Consider the following 19,214-nt stretch of genomic DNA (forward strand, 5'->3'; position numbering starts at 1 on the left):
GATACTCCTTCTCTGCACAGCTGGCAAATAGCTTAAGCGGATGACCTAAGGCTAGCTAGTCAGAAGCCAGCTCCCTCAACTCCCAGACTTTGAATGTAGATAGGTAACCTGCAGCTTCAGGAAACCACATAGTACCCAATATGTATGCAGTAGCTATAGCTACATCCAGGGGCTGGTGACAGCAGCAGCAGTGGGCTTCACAACACAGGGCAGGCACATGTGCCAGCTGTAGGGTTCTCACCAGGTTCTTCCTAGACTGTGATTCTGGCTCCTGCTTACACATGCATCTCCTCATGCCCTTTTCACCAGCCTTTCTACTGATTTTCAGCTGTCTTTCCAATGATTCCCTTGCTGCTTAAGATAAGCAGAATTGATTTATTTTGCTTGCACCAAATCACCCCGGCTAGTCAAAAGTGCAATTGTCAGTGGTGGATGGATTGGTGAGATGTGGTAGAACAAATCATGGCCTCCTAAAGATGTCCATATCCTAAACCCTGGAACCTATGAATTGGCTACTTTATCTGGCATGAAGGACATAGAATGGGATCACTATCCTAGGCTATACGGGTGGATTGAATGAAATAACAAGTATCCTTGTAAGAAGGAGGCAGAAGGATGAGAGTCAGAGAAAGAGACTGAAAGATGCTGCACCTGTCACATTGAAGGTGAAGGATGGGGCCACAAGCCAACAAATGCAAGCAGCCTTAGGAATCTGGAAGAAGTAATGAAAATGATCCTGTCTGGAGCTTCCAGAAGAAACACAGCCCCGTTCACACCTTAATTTTAGTCCTGTGATACTGATTTTGGATTTCTCTGAACTACAGGATAATAAAATTTTGCTGTTTTAAACTATTCAGTTTGTGATAATTTGGTACCACAACAATAGGAACCTAAAACAGGAGGTTTACTACTTCATCATGGAAAAGCTTAATCTTTATCCTCTATGAACAGATGGCAAACCTCAGAGAGATTGTGGAACTCTTCTGAGTTGTTTTTTAGTCTCAGAAGCCTGGTGATTTATTAGGCTCAGGATCCAAAGAAATTTAAATAAAACCCAAATGGAAAGTCTCAATGTATTAGTATTTCAGGAAACAATGTGTGTCTATTTAACACGTTTAGCAACCAAGAACTACATATTTATGCCAACCTTGGGCAAAAGGTCTCAAAAGCAAAACATAAAAAAAGCTGTGGATGTAGCTCAGTGGTACAGAGTCCTTGGGTTCAACCCCCAGTTCTGCAAAAACTAAATATGTAAAGAAAGAATCTATAAATTTATTGTTCATCTCCATATGAATGAATCACCAAACCTCTCATTACAAATAACAGCACTTTTGAAAAACACTTCGTATGCCACCATTTTCAAATTCGTATTGTATTTAATATCCCCGCTATTTTGTTCCACTGACATAATATTTGGTTTTTCTCTTCTAGCCACAAACACTCCTGAAGTATTAATGAGAGCTTTCAAGAGTCACTGGTAAGCACCAACCAGTACTTTGATGAGAACAAAGTACAACGTGGCATATAGCTCTGCTCCTACTTGCCCTCCTCTGGAAAATTGTCAAAAAAAAAAAAAAGCATAATATGATTTCTCTGGGAAACTTCTCCAACTTGCAATTCTAGCAAGCTAATTAGTCATTATGAAATGTGAATGCCCTTCCCTCAGGCCTAAGACTTATTAAAGGGATCAAAGGCCAGTACTCTTTTTTTTTCCCCCATTACAAAGGGTTCTGTGTTACAGGGCAGAATTGAAAACCACTCCTACCTAGAAGTGGTTGTTTCACCTTTTTATCTTTGGTTATGGTGAGTTTAGGGAGTTGACTTTCACATTCTCAGTGTTGGTTTTCTATGCACTGACAAAAGAATCTTTTCCCCTTTGGGGTACCTTCTGCACTACTTCAAGACCCCAGGGATTTTTATAGTGGCTGACGGGTTGGTGAGTTAGAAGCTCCACCTGCAGCAGCTCTTCATGGTCCTCAGGATCAGCTGCAGCCTCACCTGAAGAGGCAGGGCAGGGTGTAGGCAGAAGAGGTCATTTTACCATTGGTTAACTGGAGCAGCCGACCCACAATTCTGTGCCTCTGAAGATCCTGCTCTGTTGAGGTGAGCCGTGGTGATAGAGACTCAGGAGAAACAGGAAAGAGAAAAGTGGCCAGGTGGCAGCAGAGATAATTACCTTAGATTCTCACATGACCAAATTTTTCTGCTTCCCAAGTCCATTATTTCCAAGGGGATGAGTTGGGCAACCAGACCTCCCCATTTGGACCCACCTTTCCTGCCTGTACCCTGCGTTATCTGTAAGATACTCTCTTCCCTCTTATATGGCGTGTCTAACTTCTAGAACAGTGGTTCTTACACTTTCCTGAAAAAGTGTCACTTGGTAAGAGGCCCAGGAATCTGCATTTTAAGCAAGCTTACAGGTATTATAATGCAGAGGGTCCATGGCTCCCACCCTCAGAAACACTATGTTCAAGATATTTTACTGGACCAGGACCAGATAGAAAACCACATGGTGAATTGCCTGTGGCAATCTTGTCATGGTCAAGGTCACCTTCTCCTTCACCTCTACTACATCCTCATCTAATGTTCCTTCCCGTGCCTGATTCAAAGTTCCTGGAGTCCTGTGCTTCATTCTCAATGCCTCAACCCAGAGCTGCTTCCACATGTATTCACTACAAAGTAGAAATAGTTGATAACATCTTGAGGATCTTTTCTCATGTTTCTGCATTTTTCATAACAAATCCTACATTAGAAATGAAGTTCTGTTGGCATAGTTTAATTATTAGGTAATGTGTAGGGAGGATTTAGTAGGTGGTTTGGGTGGGGTTGATGTAGAACCTTCCTAGATCTCTTAGGAAGGTGACCAGCAGGTCTATAAATGATGTGGGTGCTGGAGTCCCACAGACTGAGTTATGCCTTGGCTTCACTGTCTACCAGCTTTACAGGTTTGGTAAAACTTCTCAGGCCTCAAGAACCTTCCTCCGTACTATGGAATAATAATCACAATCCTTTTATAGGATTGCAATGGTAAACAGCAATCCACACATAAAATACTTATCATGATGCCCAGTACATAGTTAGCATCCAATAAATGTTTGCTATTATAATTTATTGTCTTGGAGATACCTGGAATCCAGTTCATCACTTCAATTGGCCTCTTGTTGTTAAACCAGGATAGAATAAAATGGACATCTAACCCAGAGAAACCTTTTCTGTGTGTTTGCTAAAACCTGATGGTCTAAGGGATTGATTCTCTTTTTCTTGGTTAGTTATAAGATTTTGCTTTCCATTAAAGACCAAATACTTTGAGGAAGGAAAAGACATTAATTAAGTCTTGTAAGTTACTTTACTCTTACTATAAATGACTGGTTTGGTTTCTTTATTTTTATATTATTTTTTATTTGTGATGGACACAGTACTTTTTTTTTCCTTATGTGGTGCTGAGGATGGAACCCAGTGCACCATGTGTGCTAGGGAAGAGCTCTACCCTGAGCTGCAACCCCAGCCCCATTTGGTTTCTTTCTGAAACCAACGTTTTGCTTATTTTTCCCCTACATTTTTTATTGGTGCATTATAGCTGTACATATGCTTTTAAATTTACTCCCTGTCCCCCTCCCTGAGGATTGAACTGAGGGACCTCTGCCACTAAGCTGCATTCCCAACCCTTTTTCTTTTTTCTTTTGAGACAAGATTTTCAAAAGCTGCCTAAGCTGCCTTCGAATTTGCAATTCTACCTCAGACTCCCAAGTAATCACAATTACAGGTAATTTTTGGTCTCTTTTTCTTTTTAAAATATTACTGTGTATCAAACCCAAAGCTTTTGCCATGATAGGCAAGTGCTTTACCACTGAGTTACATCCCCAGCTTGAGACCAGGTTTTTAAAGACCAAATAAATAAATAAATAAATAAATAAATAAAATAAATCTTTTTCCAGAAGGAAAGCAATACAGAAGAATGCAGGGGCTGCAGAACAAGTTATTCCTCCTTCAGAATTTGTCCTGCTCTCCTAGCTGGATGTAATTTTGAAAACATGCTGTATTGAGATGAATCAAATCATTGATTTGCAAATAAGAATCTTAGAGAATAAAACAGGAAATTACTGCATGGAGGAAACACTACTGTCTGGATTGCATTTCTTCACAAATAAACTTTATTACTGGGAAAATTTGGTTGGTCAAAAAAGCCTCATTCTCAAAGAAATTGGTCAACTAAAGTAATATAGGAACTATATCTTTTTAGTGTTTTTCAATCACAAGGCAATTTATACGTCAGATGTGAAGTTTGGTTCCTACTGCTTCAATTTATATTTTTATTTATAATGCTATGTAACTTATGCAATTATTATGCTTGATTTTCATTTTCTGTCTTCTTTAGAATGAGACTTCTTCAAGGCAGGGATCTTTGTCTCCTTTGTTTGCTGAGGTTCCCAAGCACCTAGGAAGTGCCTGGCATGTAATAGAGGCTAAATGAGTCCTTCATGAATAAGTGGATAACTGCCTTTCCACGGATACTTTTTGTAAAAACCAATCACTACTAAAGATGTGCTAAAAAGCCATTGGTAGCATGCATCAACATCTCAAAATGTGCTTAACTCTTAATTCAAAAATTTCTTTAGATCAGGAGAAATGGAAGTTTATGTGCAAATCTATTCAAAGAAGTTTATTGAAAATAAAAAAGAAGAACATAGATATTAAATTTAAATAAGGAAATGATTAAATGAATTATAGTACATTCAAAAACCAGAATGCTGTGCAGCCATTAAATAGGGTTTTAAAAACTCTACAAGGTGAATTAAGTGAGCAAATCAGTATACAACACAGTATGTACACCATAGCACCAACCATTAAAAAATAGGTGCATAGAAAAAAGTTAGTATTAAATTCATTAAAATGTAAATAGCAGGTACTTCTAAGCTGTATATTATGATAGACTTGCATTGCTTTTACAAACAGAAAAGAAATGTTTTCAAAAAGATTTAATATTTGTACTTTCCCTGACACACTTTCATTATTTCTGACTTAATATGTCTTAGAAAGAGATTTGTATCAAGAGAATAACCTATGGTTCCCCTCAGCCAACATGCAGAACTTGGATAAATGCAAGTTTTCAGGGATATTTAATTTTACCCCTTGAGTGATTTTTCTTCTTAGGAAACAAAGGATTTTAAGTTTAGATCGTTGTAGGGTAGCTTTGGTATTCTTAGTCTCTTGTATCTCCAATTGAAAATTTTACCCTTAAAGAAAAACATTTGCAGCCTTTTACTGAACTTGTAGAATATTCATATTGTTTTCCCCTTCACCTTGATGTATGTGCTGAAAACTCTGATGAGGCTGCTGAGGGTGGTGGGGAGAACACACAGTGTTTGAGTAATTAGGTGCTATCATGCTATTTAGCAAGCCATGCCTCAGTTTTTGCATTTGTAAAATGGTGTGAATTACATGGTTGATGTAAAAATCAAACAAGCTTATATACAGTAGTACTTTGTAAGTGGTAAGTAAATGTTAGTTATCAATTTGAATAATCTTGCTAAATAATTCTTGATTTCATTTAAAAATATTAAATTACCAACTAAATTATATAAGTTGGTATCTAAAGTTGTAAGAATTATTAGCAATATCAACTCAAAATAGAATACTTGAAGTTATAAATTAACTTTCAAAAGAGAGAACCGATAATTCATTATTGAAAATAATTCCATTGATAATGTATTTCTTTATTTCCATCATCTGGGCATTAGGGGGCGCCAAAAGAACTGTTTGGCTACTCTGGCTCTTGGCTCCCTCTACTTATTTGGCAGCCATGAATATTTATAATGTATGTCAAAGTGCTTTGAAAATATAAAACACAATTACAAGACGTTACAATAAAGATGATGTTAACAGTACTGTGATTATAATTAAAGCCTTTTTTTTTTGGTACCAGGGATTGAACCCAGAGGGGCTTAATCACTGAGCTACAATCCCCAGCCCTATTTATTTATTTATTTTATTTTTTGAGACAGAGTCTTGATAAATTGCTTAGGGCCTCACTAAGTGCCGAGGCTGTCTTATTAAATTAAATCACTGAGTCAGTGATTTTCCTGACTCAGCCTTCTGAGCTGCTAGGATTACAGGTGCTCAACCAAGCCTAGCCAGTCCTTAATTTCTGAAAAGAAACATTGAAACCTAACATATAAACTACCTACAGTAGGGAGACAGCTTCAGTTTATAGGGCCATTATGGACTATTACAACAACTATAATAGATTTATTTTATTATTTGCTACCATTAAACTCCATTTAATTAAAAATTGTTATTGAGTGACATGAATAAATGTACATGAAATTAAACTCATAATCTTTGGAATAGGAAAATTCCTAAGGATCATCTAGACCTTGTTGATCATCTAGACCTAATTAATCCTATGTTTAAGTGCTTTATCTCCCAATTGCTTTGCATATAGTAGTATTTATCAGTACTTACATTGATATTATTTGATTTGTGTCTCTTTTAGAATAATATATATTTTTAATTCTTAATGGTTTTCAAAATAAGATCTTAGATAATTACATGCTTTGCAATCACCCAGTGTTTGTGAGAACACTGTGAGAACCTCCCACCCACTGCTGGGGTGCAGGGATTGTGAACACCTTCTTAAACAAGTGCCCCCAGTTAGTTCTTATGCCCAGGAATATTCAAGAACCAATTTGTAATTTGCTGTCAAGGCAAAAGGATAATTTACCACTTGCCTGGAATAGTTTGTCAAGTTTGGTAGAAGTTAAGCAGAAAAAGTGTATGCACTTAGAAAAGAATCGAAGGACAGAAGAAGAGACTTGAAGAATTAAATATGTAAGTACACTCACCTGTTTCAGGTGTCTTATAAAAAAAGGATGAGCTCCAGGGTTGCCAGTACTTTTTACCTGTTGCTTGACATCTCATTTGAAATACATACTTAATGTTTGGCTCCAAGTAGAATTCTGATTTTTGTTCATATGTGAGGTTGGTGTCAAATTCTTTAATCTGAAATAGATGTGCAATAATAACCAGATGATATATACCATGTGCTTTTAAAACAGTTATTCCACTTAGCAGCAATATATAGAGCTGTATTCCAGGACAGCCTCTACTGTATACCGGGACTCTTCTAGACCCTGGGAAAACAAAGGATGAAGCATTTTGTATAAAATATATATAATCAAATATGTACTTTAAACATTAAGAGTGAAATTAACATTGCATGTGTTCAACAACTCTCTTTCTATATAGGCTCCTAAATTTCAAGAAAATCCAAAATGTAATACATTTTAAATATTGGAATACTTGATTTTAATGAGGAGGGGGTGATGGAGGATCTGATAGCTTTTGAAACTGCCCTAATTTAATTATTTAGATCAGTAATTTTTTAAATGATGAGATAATTTCACTTGCTCATGATTACTTTTAGAAAAAAAGTTACTCATAAGCTAAGCTATTAAATTGGCCCTTATTGCAGATTTATGCAAATTCTGGAAGACCTAGTGTATGTGCATGTGTATGTGTGTGTGAGATAAGAGAGAGAACAATTTGAGAATGCTGAATTAGAAAAATCCAATGGAAATAAGAAACAAAATACCTGAGTAATAGATTTACAATTGTTTTTTTTTCCCCCCCCTGGGGCATTACAACCAACAATAGAACATAATGAAAAAAATGACCCCCGAACCAGTTGTTTCTGCTGGGAGAGAGAAGCCAAGGCATTTGCAGAGAATTTTCAGTGTGCTATAGTAAGTGGTTTACTGAAAAAAGTGAAGCATGATTGAAAGGCAGACATAAAATATATCTAGAAATGCATTTATGCAAGCACAAGAGAAAACAGTTGTCAGAGCCTCATGAAAGAGAAAGTTAAAACCATCAGGATAAAAAATAAATGCACAATTGAAAAAGGAAGAAAAGATGAAAGCATGGTTATCAACCTCATTCAGGGATTCTTCTTTCAAAACCCAGTCTCAACATCAATCTTTAAAACTTGTAATGCATTGAAAATGTAAAATTCATGAAAATATGTTTTGAGGATGCCGGGTTCCCTGAAAGAGATCATTCAAGTTTCCATAACTCCTGGCCCTCAGAATTGTCTGTTGTACAAATATGCCTGGAACCTGGGGTCTCCTGGGATCCAAGAGAGATTTGAATTGTGCTGAAGATTTGACTTTCAAATGCGCTCTGCTTGGGACTCTTGTGAAGGAGTTGTGATTCTCCAATATGTCACTTACTATTTTGTTTTTAGGTAAGTCTTCCTGAAGAAAAGAAATGCCCTTAAGTACAGTAAGAATGCCAAATAGAAAGAATTCTTTAAAAATAAATATTACTGTGTATATGTAAAGTATACATGATGTGATGGGATGTTTCACATAATTAAAAGCCTATAGTAAAACAAATTAACATATTCATCGCCTCACATTGTTATCCATTTTTTCTTGTTTTTTGTGGCACGAACGGCCAAAACTGACTCAGTTGGCACACATCTCATGTACAATACAATTTTATTACCCACAGTCCTCGTGTTCTGTAGTAAGTCTCTAGACTTCTTCATCCTTCATCTCTGCTACTTAGTATCCTCTGAACTCTAATCCTCCCATCCCTCCATTCCTGCCCTGGGAACAACTGTTTTTGCCTCTACCTTTATAAATTTGAATTTGTTTTTATAGATTTCAATATAAATGAGAAAGAATTTTATACAACTGTTACCAGCTGTTTCTATAATGAGGCAAATCAGGTAACTGCTGAGGGCCTTGCAAAGGAGAGAAGATGCCTCAAGAGGCCAAAATGATCATCGAGAGAACTAGACCTCATCAGTTCTATGTAGAGGGTCTACCTCAAGAGCACAGGAAATGTAACTTCATATTTTAACAACAATTCATTTCTATTTACAGCCTCATTTCTGAAGGTTGAAGAGTACTGAAACTTTGCTTCCATCAGTTTGAAGCACATCTTTTCTTAGGGTTGCATCTAAGTTCCTGAGAACATTCTTGGTAGGGTAAGAAGCATCTCCAACCTACCCAGAAAGTTCTATAATCTCTACCTCCCATGAGTACAGACTTAGGACATGGCTCAGGGTACAGGGTCCTCCTCAGTAGCCCACCAGTGTCTGGTTCTTGGTTTCTTCTCTCTTCCCCTCATCTCTAATCTTCCCATCTCACTGACAAATTATTTTAATACAGGGTTTGGTGAGGAGAGAAGCAGGGTGGTGACTGGGAAATTTAGCTGTGACTAATCACATGTTCTTCCAAATCTTCTATTTATACTAGCAAAAACTTTTTCCCCCATGTATTTTTAAAAATATGTTTTAATTAATTATACATGACAGTAGAATGCATTTTGATACATCATACATAAATGCAGCATAACGTCATGTAGTCATATGTATATAGGGTAATAATGTCTGATTCATTCTACTATCCCTCCTGCCCACATACCCCTCCCCTACCTTCACTCTCTTCTACTTAATCTAAAGTACCTTTATTCTTCCCTTGCTCCTTCTCCCTTATTGTGAATTAGCATCCACATATCAGAGAAAACATCTGGCCTTTGGTTTTTTGGTATTGGCTAATTTCACTTAGCATGATATTCTCCAGTTCTATTCATTTACCAGCAAATGCTATAATTTCATTCTTCTTTAAGGCTGAGTAATATAGCAAAAGCATTTTGAAAAGCAAAAGTCAAGGGTTTGATCCTTTGCAATCTGTGTACAGTTCTATCAACCCTTCCAGGAAAAGAATCAATACTTGATTTTGTGCAGCCTGTGCTAAGAATGGTTTTTACATTTTTAAATGGTTGAAAAAAAATGAAAAGAAAATTTCATGATGCATAGAAATTATATAAAATTCAGATTGCAGTTTCCAAAAATAAAATCATATTGGAACACAGTTATGTTCAATCATTTATATATTGTCTGAGAGTGCTTTCAGGCTATACAAACAGAGATGACGAGTTAGGACAGAAACCTTATGTCCTGTGAAAACTAAAATTTCACTGTTTGGCCCTTGAATAAAAAGTTTATTAATAGCCTGGTCTAACTTAATTAGAAAATTCAGTCATCACTAATCCATTTACTTAAATTTATAATCTAGACCCCCTGCCTTACTATTACCGAGGTTAGGCACATTAAAGGCAAATAACAGTAATAGCTAATATGTAGAATACTATCCATATGGACTTAACATTATAAAAATAAACAGCAATACAAAAATGGTTAGGATAAAGGCACCCCCTGTAGGAGCTTATAGATTAGGCACAAGGAAATGAATGTGTAAACAGGAAAGTATATACCATGTGGCAAATGCTCCTGAAATAGGGACACAGAAGTGAGTATGGATTACTGCTGGCAACTAAGAGCTCATCTTGACAGGAGCTTAGGTGCAGCAAGACACACCATGAAAATAACTGACAGGTTACAAGTGTAGATTTGATGTTCTGAGAACTGGTTAGGCTCCAAGTTCCAGCCTATAGGTGTGGCAGAGGCCTGGGGAGTGGGTGAAAAGAGCTACAAAGTGAGGAGAGAGAGAGAGAGACTGTAGGCATAGAAGTGTCATGGAAGAGTTCTTGGAGAGCAGGACTCAACTTAGGATACGTGCCATCCTTGGTGTACATGGTGGAAGAGAATTTCAGCGAATGCCAGTCAGAAGCAGACAAATCTATTTAGGAAAGCAGATACACATTCAAGGGAGAATTCGGACTATCTGAAGAGTGAGACATCTTTTGGGACAAAGCAAGTAATACGTTCAAGGGAAAATGCAAGCCAGCTCCAAGGGCCAGGTAGCAGTGCCCTGGTCTGGGGTGTTACTATTTATAAAGGAACATAGCTAGGGACTAAACTAGCGGTAGAATCAGAGTAGTCACACAATTTCACCAGCCTTCCCTATACTTCCCTGAATATTGCCCTCCAGATGAGGGCCAGGGACATAGGCCAAGGATGTGAGCTAGGGTGCTCAAGAGTTGCCTCCTTTGAGTTTCAAAGGTTCATGGGCATTTCCTGCATTCCAAAGGTTCATAGGTGCTTCTCTTTGGGGATTCAGCACACCTTTCTTTTTCTGTATCTGCAAGTTCCTATCTCAAAGGCAGTGGTCATGCTTAGGGAGTTGGCAGAGAAGAGGATTTACAAAGGAAAGGGCAGCTAGAGATATGGTTAGGGAACTAAGACCTTCCTGAAAACCAAGGGGCATGACACGCTCAAGGAGCAGGTAGTCAACAGCTAGTCAAGAGCTAGCGCAGGGTGAGCACTGCCAAGGTTCTCAGTCGTTTAAAGATAGTGGTGTCCTCACAGCAGGTGTTTCCAGAAGGGTAGAGAGAATGTGGACGACATTCTCCAGAGGGAGATTTCTGTGATGGCCAGGCCTTTTCCCTGCGGGTTACCTCTGTCTTTGTCACATGGCCTCATGGCTTTGACTGTGCTCTAACACTGAACCCGGGCTTAAATATAGGACTGAAAGGCAAGGCAGGGATTGGGCTCAGGTGCTCTTGTCCTCTGCCATCACCATGAGAAGAGCATGCCCAGGCTAGCCCACTGGTCCCGGGAGGAGGACTTGGAGAGAACCCATGTTGAGACATGTGAGCAAGCCAGCCGACCTGCAAACACATGTCCCATACCATTGAAGCTCAACCTAGCTGGGCTGGACCCCATGACAGAGAGGAACAAATGCTTACTGTTGTGTGTCTCCTCAGTTTTGGTGGCAGTTTGCTATCCATTATTGTAGCAGTAGATGACTGATATGCAATTTAAGAAATAATGAAAACCCAGAAGAAAATTTTAAGTACTAAAACTTAAAGGTATTTAATTGGTGGAAAGCAGATTTCCTAAAATTTTATAGCTTGTATGGGGGTCTAGTGTTGATTGTCAGCTTATTAATAAATGTGGAGATGGCTTTGTTTAGCTGTGCAATTTATAGGATACCTTTAGGTGACGCCAGATGACTTCACTGCTACTGTGTATGCATTTCTTTTAGGAGGGGGTGACTGTATTGTTTTCTTCAAGACCCAAAGGTAAGGATCACACACACACACACACACACACACACACACACACACACATACACACACACACGTATAACTTCCTTTTGAAGAGGATAAACAGTCCTGGTATAAAACACCTATGTAGGACAATTGTTCTTAAACATAATCAGAACCCAGAAGACAGGATTTAAATAAAACAGAAGCCTCTATTTATGGAAACTGCTCTCCCTATCCTACAGACTGGGAGGGTCGATATGTAGGAGGGAGCTCCTTGCTGTGATTGCCAAGGTGAGGTCTACTGCGCACAAAAAAAGCTTGAGTTAGACTGAATACAGCCTCCTAATTTTAGGAGCTGGTCTTATTTTGTGATCTAGATTGCACAGTAGCTAGTTTTTCTCAGAGATGCTTATTTTCCTTTTGCTACTTCTGAAACTTTACTTGAATCTTCATTACATACTCCAACCTAGTCTCAGCTATGCCACTTGAGAAGTCAAGAAAGGGCCAAGACTCTGGGCTGGGGTTGTGGCTCAAGAGGTAGAGCACTCACCTAGCATGTGTGAGGCCCTGGGTTAGATCCTCAGCACCATATAAATATAAAATATTTTTTAAAAAAAAGAAAGAAAGAAAGGGCCAAGACTAATAAGGTGGGGCAAGATGTTTGTAAATGTTTCCCTCAAATGCAGTTCAGTCTGCAAGGATGAAATCTGAGGCTTTGACTTGGATTGGAACCAAGTCATCACACCAGTAGATCAAACTTCTGCCTGGCAGCCTGAGCCTTGCAGGATTACAGGAAGGACTGACAGGTTCCTTTTGAGACCTCACGGTAAGCAGCTTAACTTTAAAGAGGTGGAAAACACCTTCAGTACCCTGCTTTTTCAGACAGGTTGCTTGGCACTAGCACCTCTGTAGCAAGGCTAACCTCTGCAGGTTAAGATAAAGAGTAAAAATAACAGCTAGCGGCACTGAATATTGACCCTATTCCATTCTGAACTAGTTCCGTACACCATTTGATCCCCCACCCCCATCCCACCCCACCTCACCACACCACACACATCCATACCAGGGAGGGGCTTTTCTTATCCCCATTTCTCACATGGGAATGATGAGGCACAGGGAGGATAAGGAGCTTCTCAGGGCTGCACAACTACAAAGCAGCAGAGCCAGGCTCTGAACTGCAGAGCTTGTGATCTCAGCCACAGGGCTTTCCAGAGACTGGAAGGTAAAGCACAGCCCTCCAGCAATATCTGACAGGAAGCAATGTCACCGCAGAGCTGAGGCAGAAGAGGGACCTGCAGTCCTTTGAGTCCTCCCACTCCTTTTGGCTCTGGCTTTTCTATCCCCCTATCAAGGAGTCAAAGACAACACTTCATGCAAAACCCAGAAGTATTAATGCTATCAGGTGCAGAACAAAGCTTCCTCCTGGCTATTGCTGAAATGACTTGGGGACTCTACTAAGAAATGGTAAATCCTCTTTTTCTGTGGCATTCATATTTAGAAGCATGGTAGGAGGGATGAAATATGGATTGAAACCCGTCCTTTCATTTTCCAAATATTCCTTGGGTGCCCAAAAGGATGTAGGGTCTGTGAGAAACACTTAGCTACTGACTCTGTCAGTTTGGGGAAAAACCTAGCTTGACTCTGAACAGCCTGATAGTCTATTACCTCCTCTTATTTATGGAAAAAAATGAGACTAAGATACTCAGAAGCATCTTCTGACCATGATTTCTAAATGAGTAACATATTATTAACTCATAATTTAAGACTCAAGAATTTGGTGCAGGTAGTTTTGAGATTTACCTAAATTCCACAGATGTAATAGGAATCCAGTAGGATCTTCACTTGTTCATTGATCAAACGATATAGAACATAAACTCAGCAGTCATAATGCCAACAACTAAAAAGTTCACTGGAGGATTTAAGCAAGCGCGGACATCAGGAGTTTATTTCTAAACAGGTATATCTTTGGGATATGTCATGAAATTATATAGTTTTACCCCTATCTTCTTGACACTTAGAGAATATATCACGCTACAGCAAAAATAATGTTCAAAATGATGGTAGAAGGCTTGGGGGTCATGCTAATGACCAAATTAAAACTGAATTGTGTTTAATGAATGTTTTGGTGTTAACTACACACCATTTTATTTCACTGCCTGAAAACTGGTTACCCAAAGCTGATACAGAACTTTTTGCAAAACCATAAACTCCATCCCTTATTATTATTATTTTTTGGACTGAATGGCAATTTATTATATTTGAAAATAATGAAATATCATGTCTTCTTGAATACACCAAAATTGGAACTTTCCTCTAAGTCATACAAGTTCAAATTAGTGAGTTTTAATTATATTGGTGCTGTCACATATGATTTTATTAAGGAAGCTTATATCTGTGCCTCTCCCCACTTGATAAATTTGCACTTGGTGTTTAAGAATAGTTTGTTTTCTAGATATTCAGTTTTTGTTTTAAGTTAAACCAAGGCTGAGGCCTGTATTAGTAATGAGTTTTACACTATGAATTGTACATTTTTTATTTAAAAAGAGACATTCTTGGGGCTAGAGTTGTGGCTCAGTAGTAAAACACTTGCCTGGCATGTGTGAGGCCCTGGGTTCAATATTCAGCACTGCATATTAATTGATTAATTAATTAATTAAAAGATCCATTTACAACTAAAAAATATTGAGAGAGAGAAAGAGAGAGAGAGAGAGAGAGAGAGAAATCCTTAAGTCTAAGTTCTCCATTCTGAACAATTTTTAATTCCCCTAGATGCCTGTCAGATTTTAGCATAGAATATCTAAATTTTATATCCAGGATCATTGATGTAAATTTCACCATAAGAGACAGTGAATTAATTACAAGGAGCTAAAATTAGATCCCTCTTTGGTTGGATATTTGGTTTGTCTAGCAATTTACAAAAGGGATGAGGATCTTTTCAGGAAATAGCTCTCTGGAAGCATATGGCAATCATTATTAAAGCTAGAGTGGCTTGAGCCCAGTGAGATAACACATGCCTGTAATCCCAATGACTCCAGTGGCTGAGGCAGAAGGATGACAAATTTGAGGCCAGCCTCAACAGCTTAGCAAGAACCTGTCTCAAAATAAAATTAAAAAGGGCTGGGGATGTAGCTCAGTAGGAAAGCACCTCTGGGTTCAATCCCCAGTACCAAAAAATCCAAACCAAACCACACAAAAACAAAAACTTCAGTAGTTTGAAAACCACACAAATAATCAGAAACATGTAAAATAAATCACTAATAAGTCCACTGTGAACACTGGGAGTTGGCTTTTCTTTTAAACCATTCACTCACATGCTAAAGAATAATGAAAATTTAGCTTACATTCCAAGTTCGGTTTGTTGTAGCCTTATATCTCATTTCACAGGAAACCTTTTCAATTGTTGTTTCACTATTCCAGTGAATTATGGTCTTGGCTACTGTAGCATTTATAGTTTCAGCTCTTGAGATGATGGATGCAGAAGGAATCACTAGAAAAGGAAACAAAATCTTAGGAATTTAGAAATTGGCCTAGGAAGAAATTTTTATCACTTTTCCTCACCTGTAAAATGGGACAGTGCTACCATATATGCTTGTTTCCAAAATTAAATATGATATGTATGTTAAGTGTGTGAAACACAATAGGTGTTCAATAAACAGGTGTGATGATGTTAAGATCAAAATGATAACAATAACCGTAATACTACTCCTGGTTATAATTTAGAATTATCATTTACTGGTTATAATTATTCCTAAAAAGGGCACCAGACATAACAGCCTTTCTACTTCATTAATCCATCAAGAGGAATCTGCTTTTGAAAAAAGGATATATTATTGCATTCTACCTCAAAATGCAAACTTGCAAAAACGTGTAGATCATGGTCAAGAGAACTACAACTCCAAGAACATACAAAGAAATGGCTCTGTTGTTCATCCCCATAGTCAAATCCAGTATTCAGCGCATGGGACAGATTCTTAGACGATCTAGTTATCTGAGCTAGTTGTGGTTAGTTGAGAAGTTGAGATATTACTTGCTATAGAAGACCGCAGTCATGCCCAAAGAGAATCTACCTGTGTGGTACCCCAAGAGAAGGCTTCCCATCCCATAGTCCATTCAGCAGGAAAGTTTTAAAACACATTATGATTTTTAAAAAAAATTATCATAAAGTCTAAGGACAGGATTCAAGAAGATTGGAATTAAGCATTCCCTAGCTCTGTAATCTAAAAATTTTTAATGCCACCAAGCCTTGCTTTCCTTATGTATGAATTATAATATCTTCTACAAAATAGGATGTAAAAGCAATTAGCACATGAGGAGATGCTCAGTAAGTGTTAGCTTATTGAAGTTATCCTTAATAACCACAGGAATCATTGGTGCTAGGACCTTTAAAGGCAGAGCAATTCATACTTGATTCTCTGTGTTCTGATTTTAGGGCTTGGGTGTAATCGTAAGAAGCTTAAGGATAATTACTTTTTGAATTTTTTTAATGTATAAGCACTGTATGCTTTTCCATACTTTTATTTATTTATTTAGTTATTTTTATGTGGTGCTGAGGATTGAACCCAGTGCCTTACATGTGCTAGGCAAGCACTCTATCACTGAGACACAACCCCAGCCCCACTTTTTGGAATTTATCTTAAGAAAATAACAAAGAATCATGTAAAAATTTAGCAACAAGGTGTTCATGATAATATAGTTTATAATGGTGAAAAATTGAAAACAGCATAAACCTCCACAAGAAGGGATTAAACTATTCTACACTCAGACAACACTAAAAATAATATTGTAGATTATGTTGATAGAAATGTTTATTATATATTTTATGTAAAAGAAGCAGGATCTAAAATTATCTGAAGCAAAACATTCTAACATTTGTTATATCTGACTGTCAACTTACTGATGTCTATAAAATTTGCTGTAATTGTCATTGTATTTTATAATGTGTAAAGATGAAAACAAAATCCCCCATGTAAGCCCCAATAGCGTATAGAGTGTAATTTCCTAGTATGCTGAACTTCTCACAATATAAGACACATCATAATTTATTGTAATCCTTGTTTCTCCTCCTTGGTAGATTGCAAATTATTACAGAGCACATTCCTTGTCTATTATACTGTCCCTGGCCCTTAGAAGAACACTTGGAAACAGAACTGTAAGCACAATTCACATACATGTATGTGAACTGTAAGCACATACAACTAAGCAGAAATCAGACAGGAAGGGTGTACAACAGCATGGTTGGCATGCTGTTGTCAACTTTCATTTCCAAGTTGCTTTGGGCAGGAGGAATTACGGATGATTTCTATTTTATCCATCATGACATGCAGAATCTTCTTTCAGATCTAGACTTCATTGACTAGGTCAGCACAAGTAGTTGTCTATTATTAAAGACACTATGGAGTTGCTTGTTCTTTACCTATATCATCCAGATGGATCTGGAGTGGTTCTGACTCCTCCACGCCTAATACATTTGCAGCTTGAACCCAAACCAAATACTGCCTGCCTGCTTGCAGTGAGTCCATGGAGATGTGAATACAGTTTGTGGCAAGATACTGTTGCTCTTCTTCTGTCTCTAAACTTGAAAAAAGAAGGGAAAAAAAATCACCAACTTCTATTTAGTTTGAACTCATTTTTTCAGATTTTTTTTTTTGGTAGTCCTGGGGCTCCATCCCACATCCCAAAGTTTTTGATGCCACCATTTGAAATCTGCTTTCAGATATGTAATCTTTTACTGAAATTAGGAAAATTTGATTTCATTTTCTGAATTTTTAAAAACAAATTCAAATCTGGCAAGGGCCACGTTATGAATTCATTTGGATCTAAACACTTTGGTCTTCATAAAACCTTTTTTCTCCATTAAAAAAAAAGTGTGTGTAAATAGAAATATATAAAATATGTGTAAATACACATATATACATGTATAAATACCTACATACACATGCTTATACTCACAGATTATTGTTTTAAAACTGTGTTGATATAAAGACAAATATATTATTATTATATATTAAACCATTTTATTTACCCTAACAGTTCATTTTTCTCTTCTGATTTTAAAGGAAATTAAATATTTTCATGAACTCCCAAAAAGCATGTGAGGCATAGGCAGTGTGCTTACTGTGCCCATTGATCAAGTCAGTTCTGACATGGCTTGGAATAAAAGAGCTGCCTCTTGGAGCAAGGGTTGCACAGGTTCAGTGCAAGGATTCTGAAGTCAGACATTTCTGCCAGGAGTAGGGTGAAGGGTGAGGATGACTTTCCTATGTTCATATATGGTGTAACTCTATGTCATTGGAAGAATGAGAATGGGAACCACAAGGACAGGAAGTTACTCTCCATGTATGTATTCTATGTCAAAATACATTCTATTTTCATGTATAACTAAAAAGATTAAATAAAATCTCTACTCCCAAACAATCACACAATATTTTTAGGGGACAAGGGGTCAAGTAGTGGAAAAGAGAGTGCTGGAAATTGTTTCTTCTCTCCTTCTGTGTTTTCTGTGATGATCAATTGTCCTTAAACCCCGGCCCCACCTTGTCTCCTCCCTGCCTCTGGAAGGTGGGAGTAACTCTACTCAGCCACCTCAGGGATGGAGACCCACCAGGCAAGTGCTGCTCCAACCCTTCCTCTCTCTTTCTCTTGGGAGCCAGAGACCTGGGGATGGGCTGCTCTAGTCTGCTCCTCCCATCTGTGTAAGAATAGAGGAGCAAGATTGTGATGGGGACAAGGTAAACCTTCTATTTTGGGAGGATCAGTATTAGAAAGCTCACTGTGGCCACGAACCAGGAAGAGAAGACTACACAGCTCTTGGCAGTATATATCATTAAATATTTAAGTATTCCAAATTATTTGAATATTTGAAATCAACTATTTAACTATTAAATCCAATATTTTTTTTAAAGAGAGAGAATTCTTTTTATATTTATTTTTTAATTTCGGTGGACACAACATCTTTATTTTATTTTTATGTGGTGCTGAGGATCCAACCCAGGACCCTGTGCATGGCAGGCGAGCACGCTACGCTTAAGCCACATCCCCAGCCCGAAATCCAATATTTTAAGTTAAATGTTTTAATATGTTGAATTTCATCTGCTTATTCCTTGTTTTTTCCTCGGTTGATTTAGTATTCATGAAGGATGTCTGCAGAGATTAAATGTTGGCCCCCCTCAGACTCAAAAAAAACAACAACAACAACAACTAATGTCTATAATCAGATCCATTTGTAGCATGAAAATGTTTTCAGTGAACTTACT

At 37.7% G+C, this 19,214-nt stretch overlaps 1 protein-coding gene across 1 annotated transcript in view; it reads right to left on the reverse strand.

Annotated features, from left to right (window-relative positions):
- The window catches only part of Il23r (interleukin 23 receptor), a 59,845-nt gene that overhangs the window by 14,086 nt on the left and 26,545 nt on the right, over window positions 1-19,214 (reverse strand). Inside the window, exons 4-6 of the mRNA XM_076863361.2 lie at window positions 17,375-17,535; window positions 15,303-15,448; window positions 6,843-6,999 (exon numbers count right to left, since the gene is read on the reverse strand). Coding sequence (XP_076719476.2) covers window positions 6,843-6,999; window positions 15,303-15,448; window positions 17,375-17,535 — 464 coding nt within the window. The remainder of the gene's footprint in view (window positions 1-6,842; window positions 7,000-15,302; window positions 15,449-17,374; window positions 17,536-19,214) is intronic.

Source organism: Callospermophilus lateralis, chromosome 7 (assembly GCF_048772815.1).
Source record: "Callospermophilus lateralis isolate mCalLat2 chromosome 7, mCalLat2.hap1, whole genome shotgun sequence".
In the NCBI taxonomy this organism is placed as follows: Eukaryota; Metazoa; Chordata; class Mammalia; order Rodentia; family Sciuridae; genus Callospermophilus; species Callospermophilus lateralis.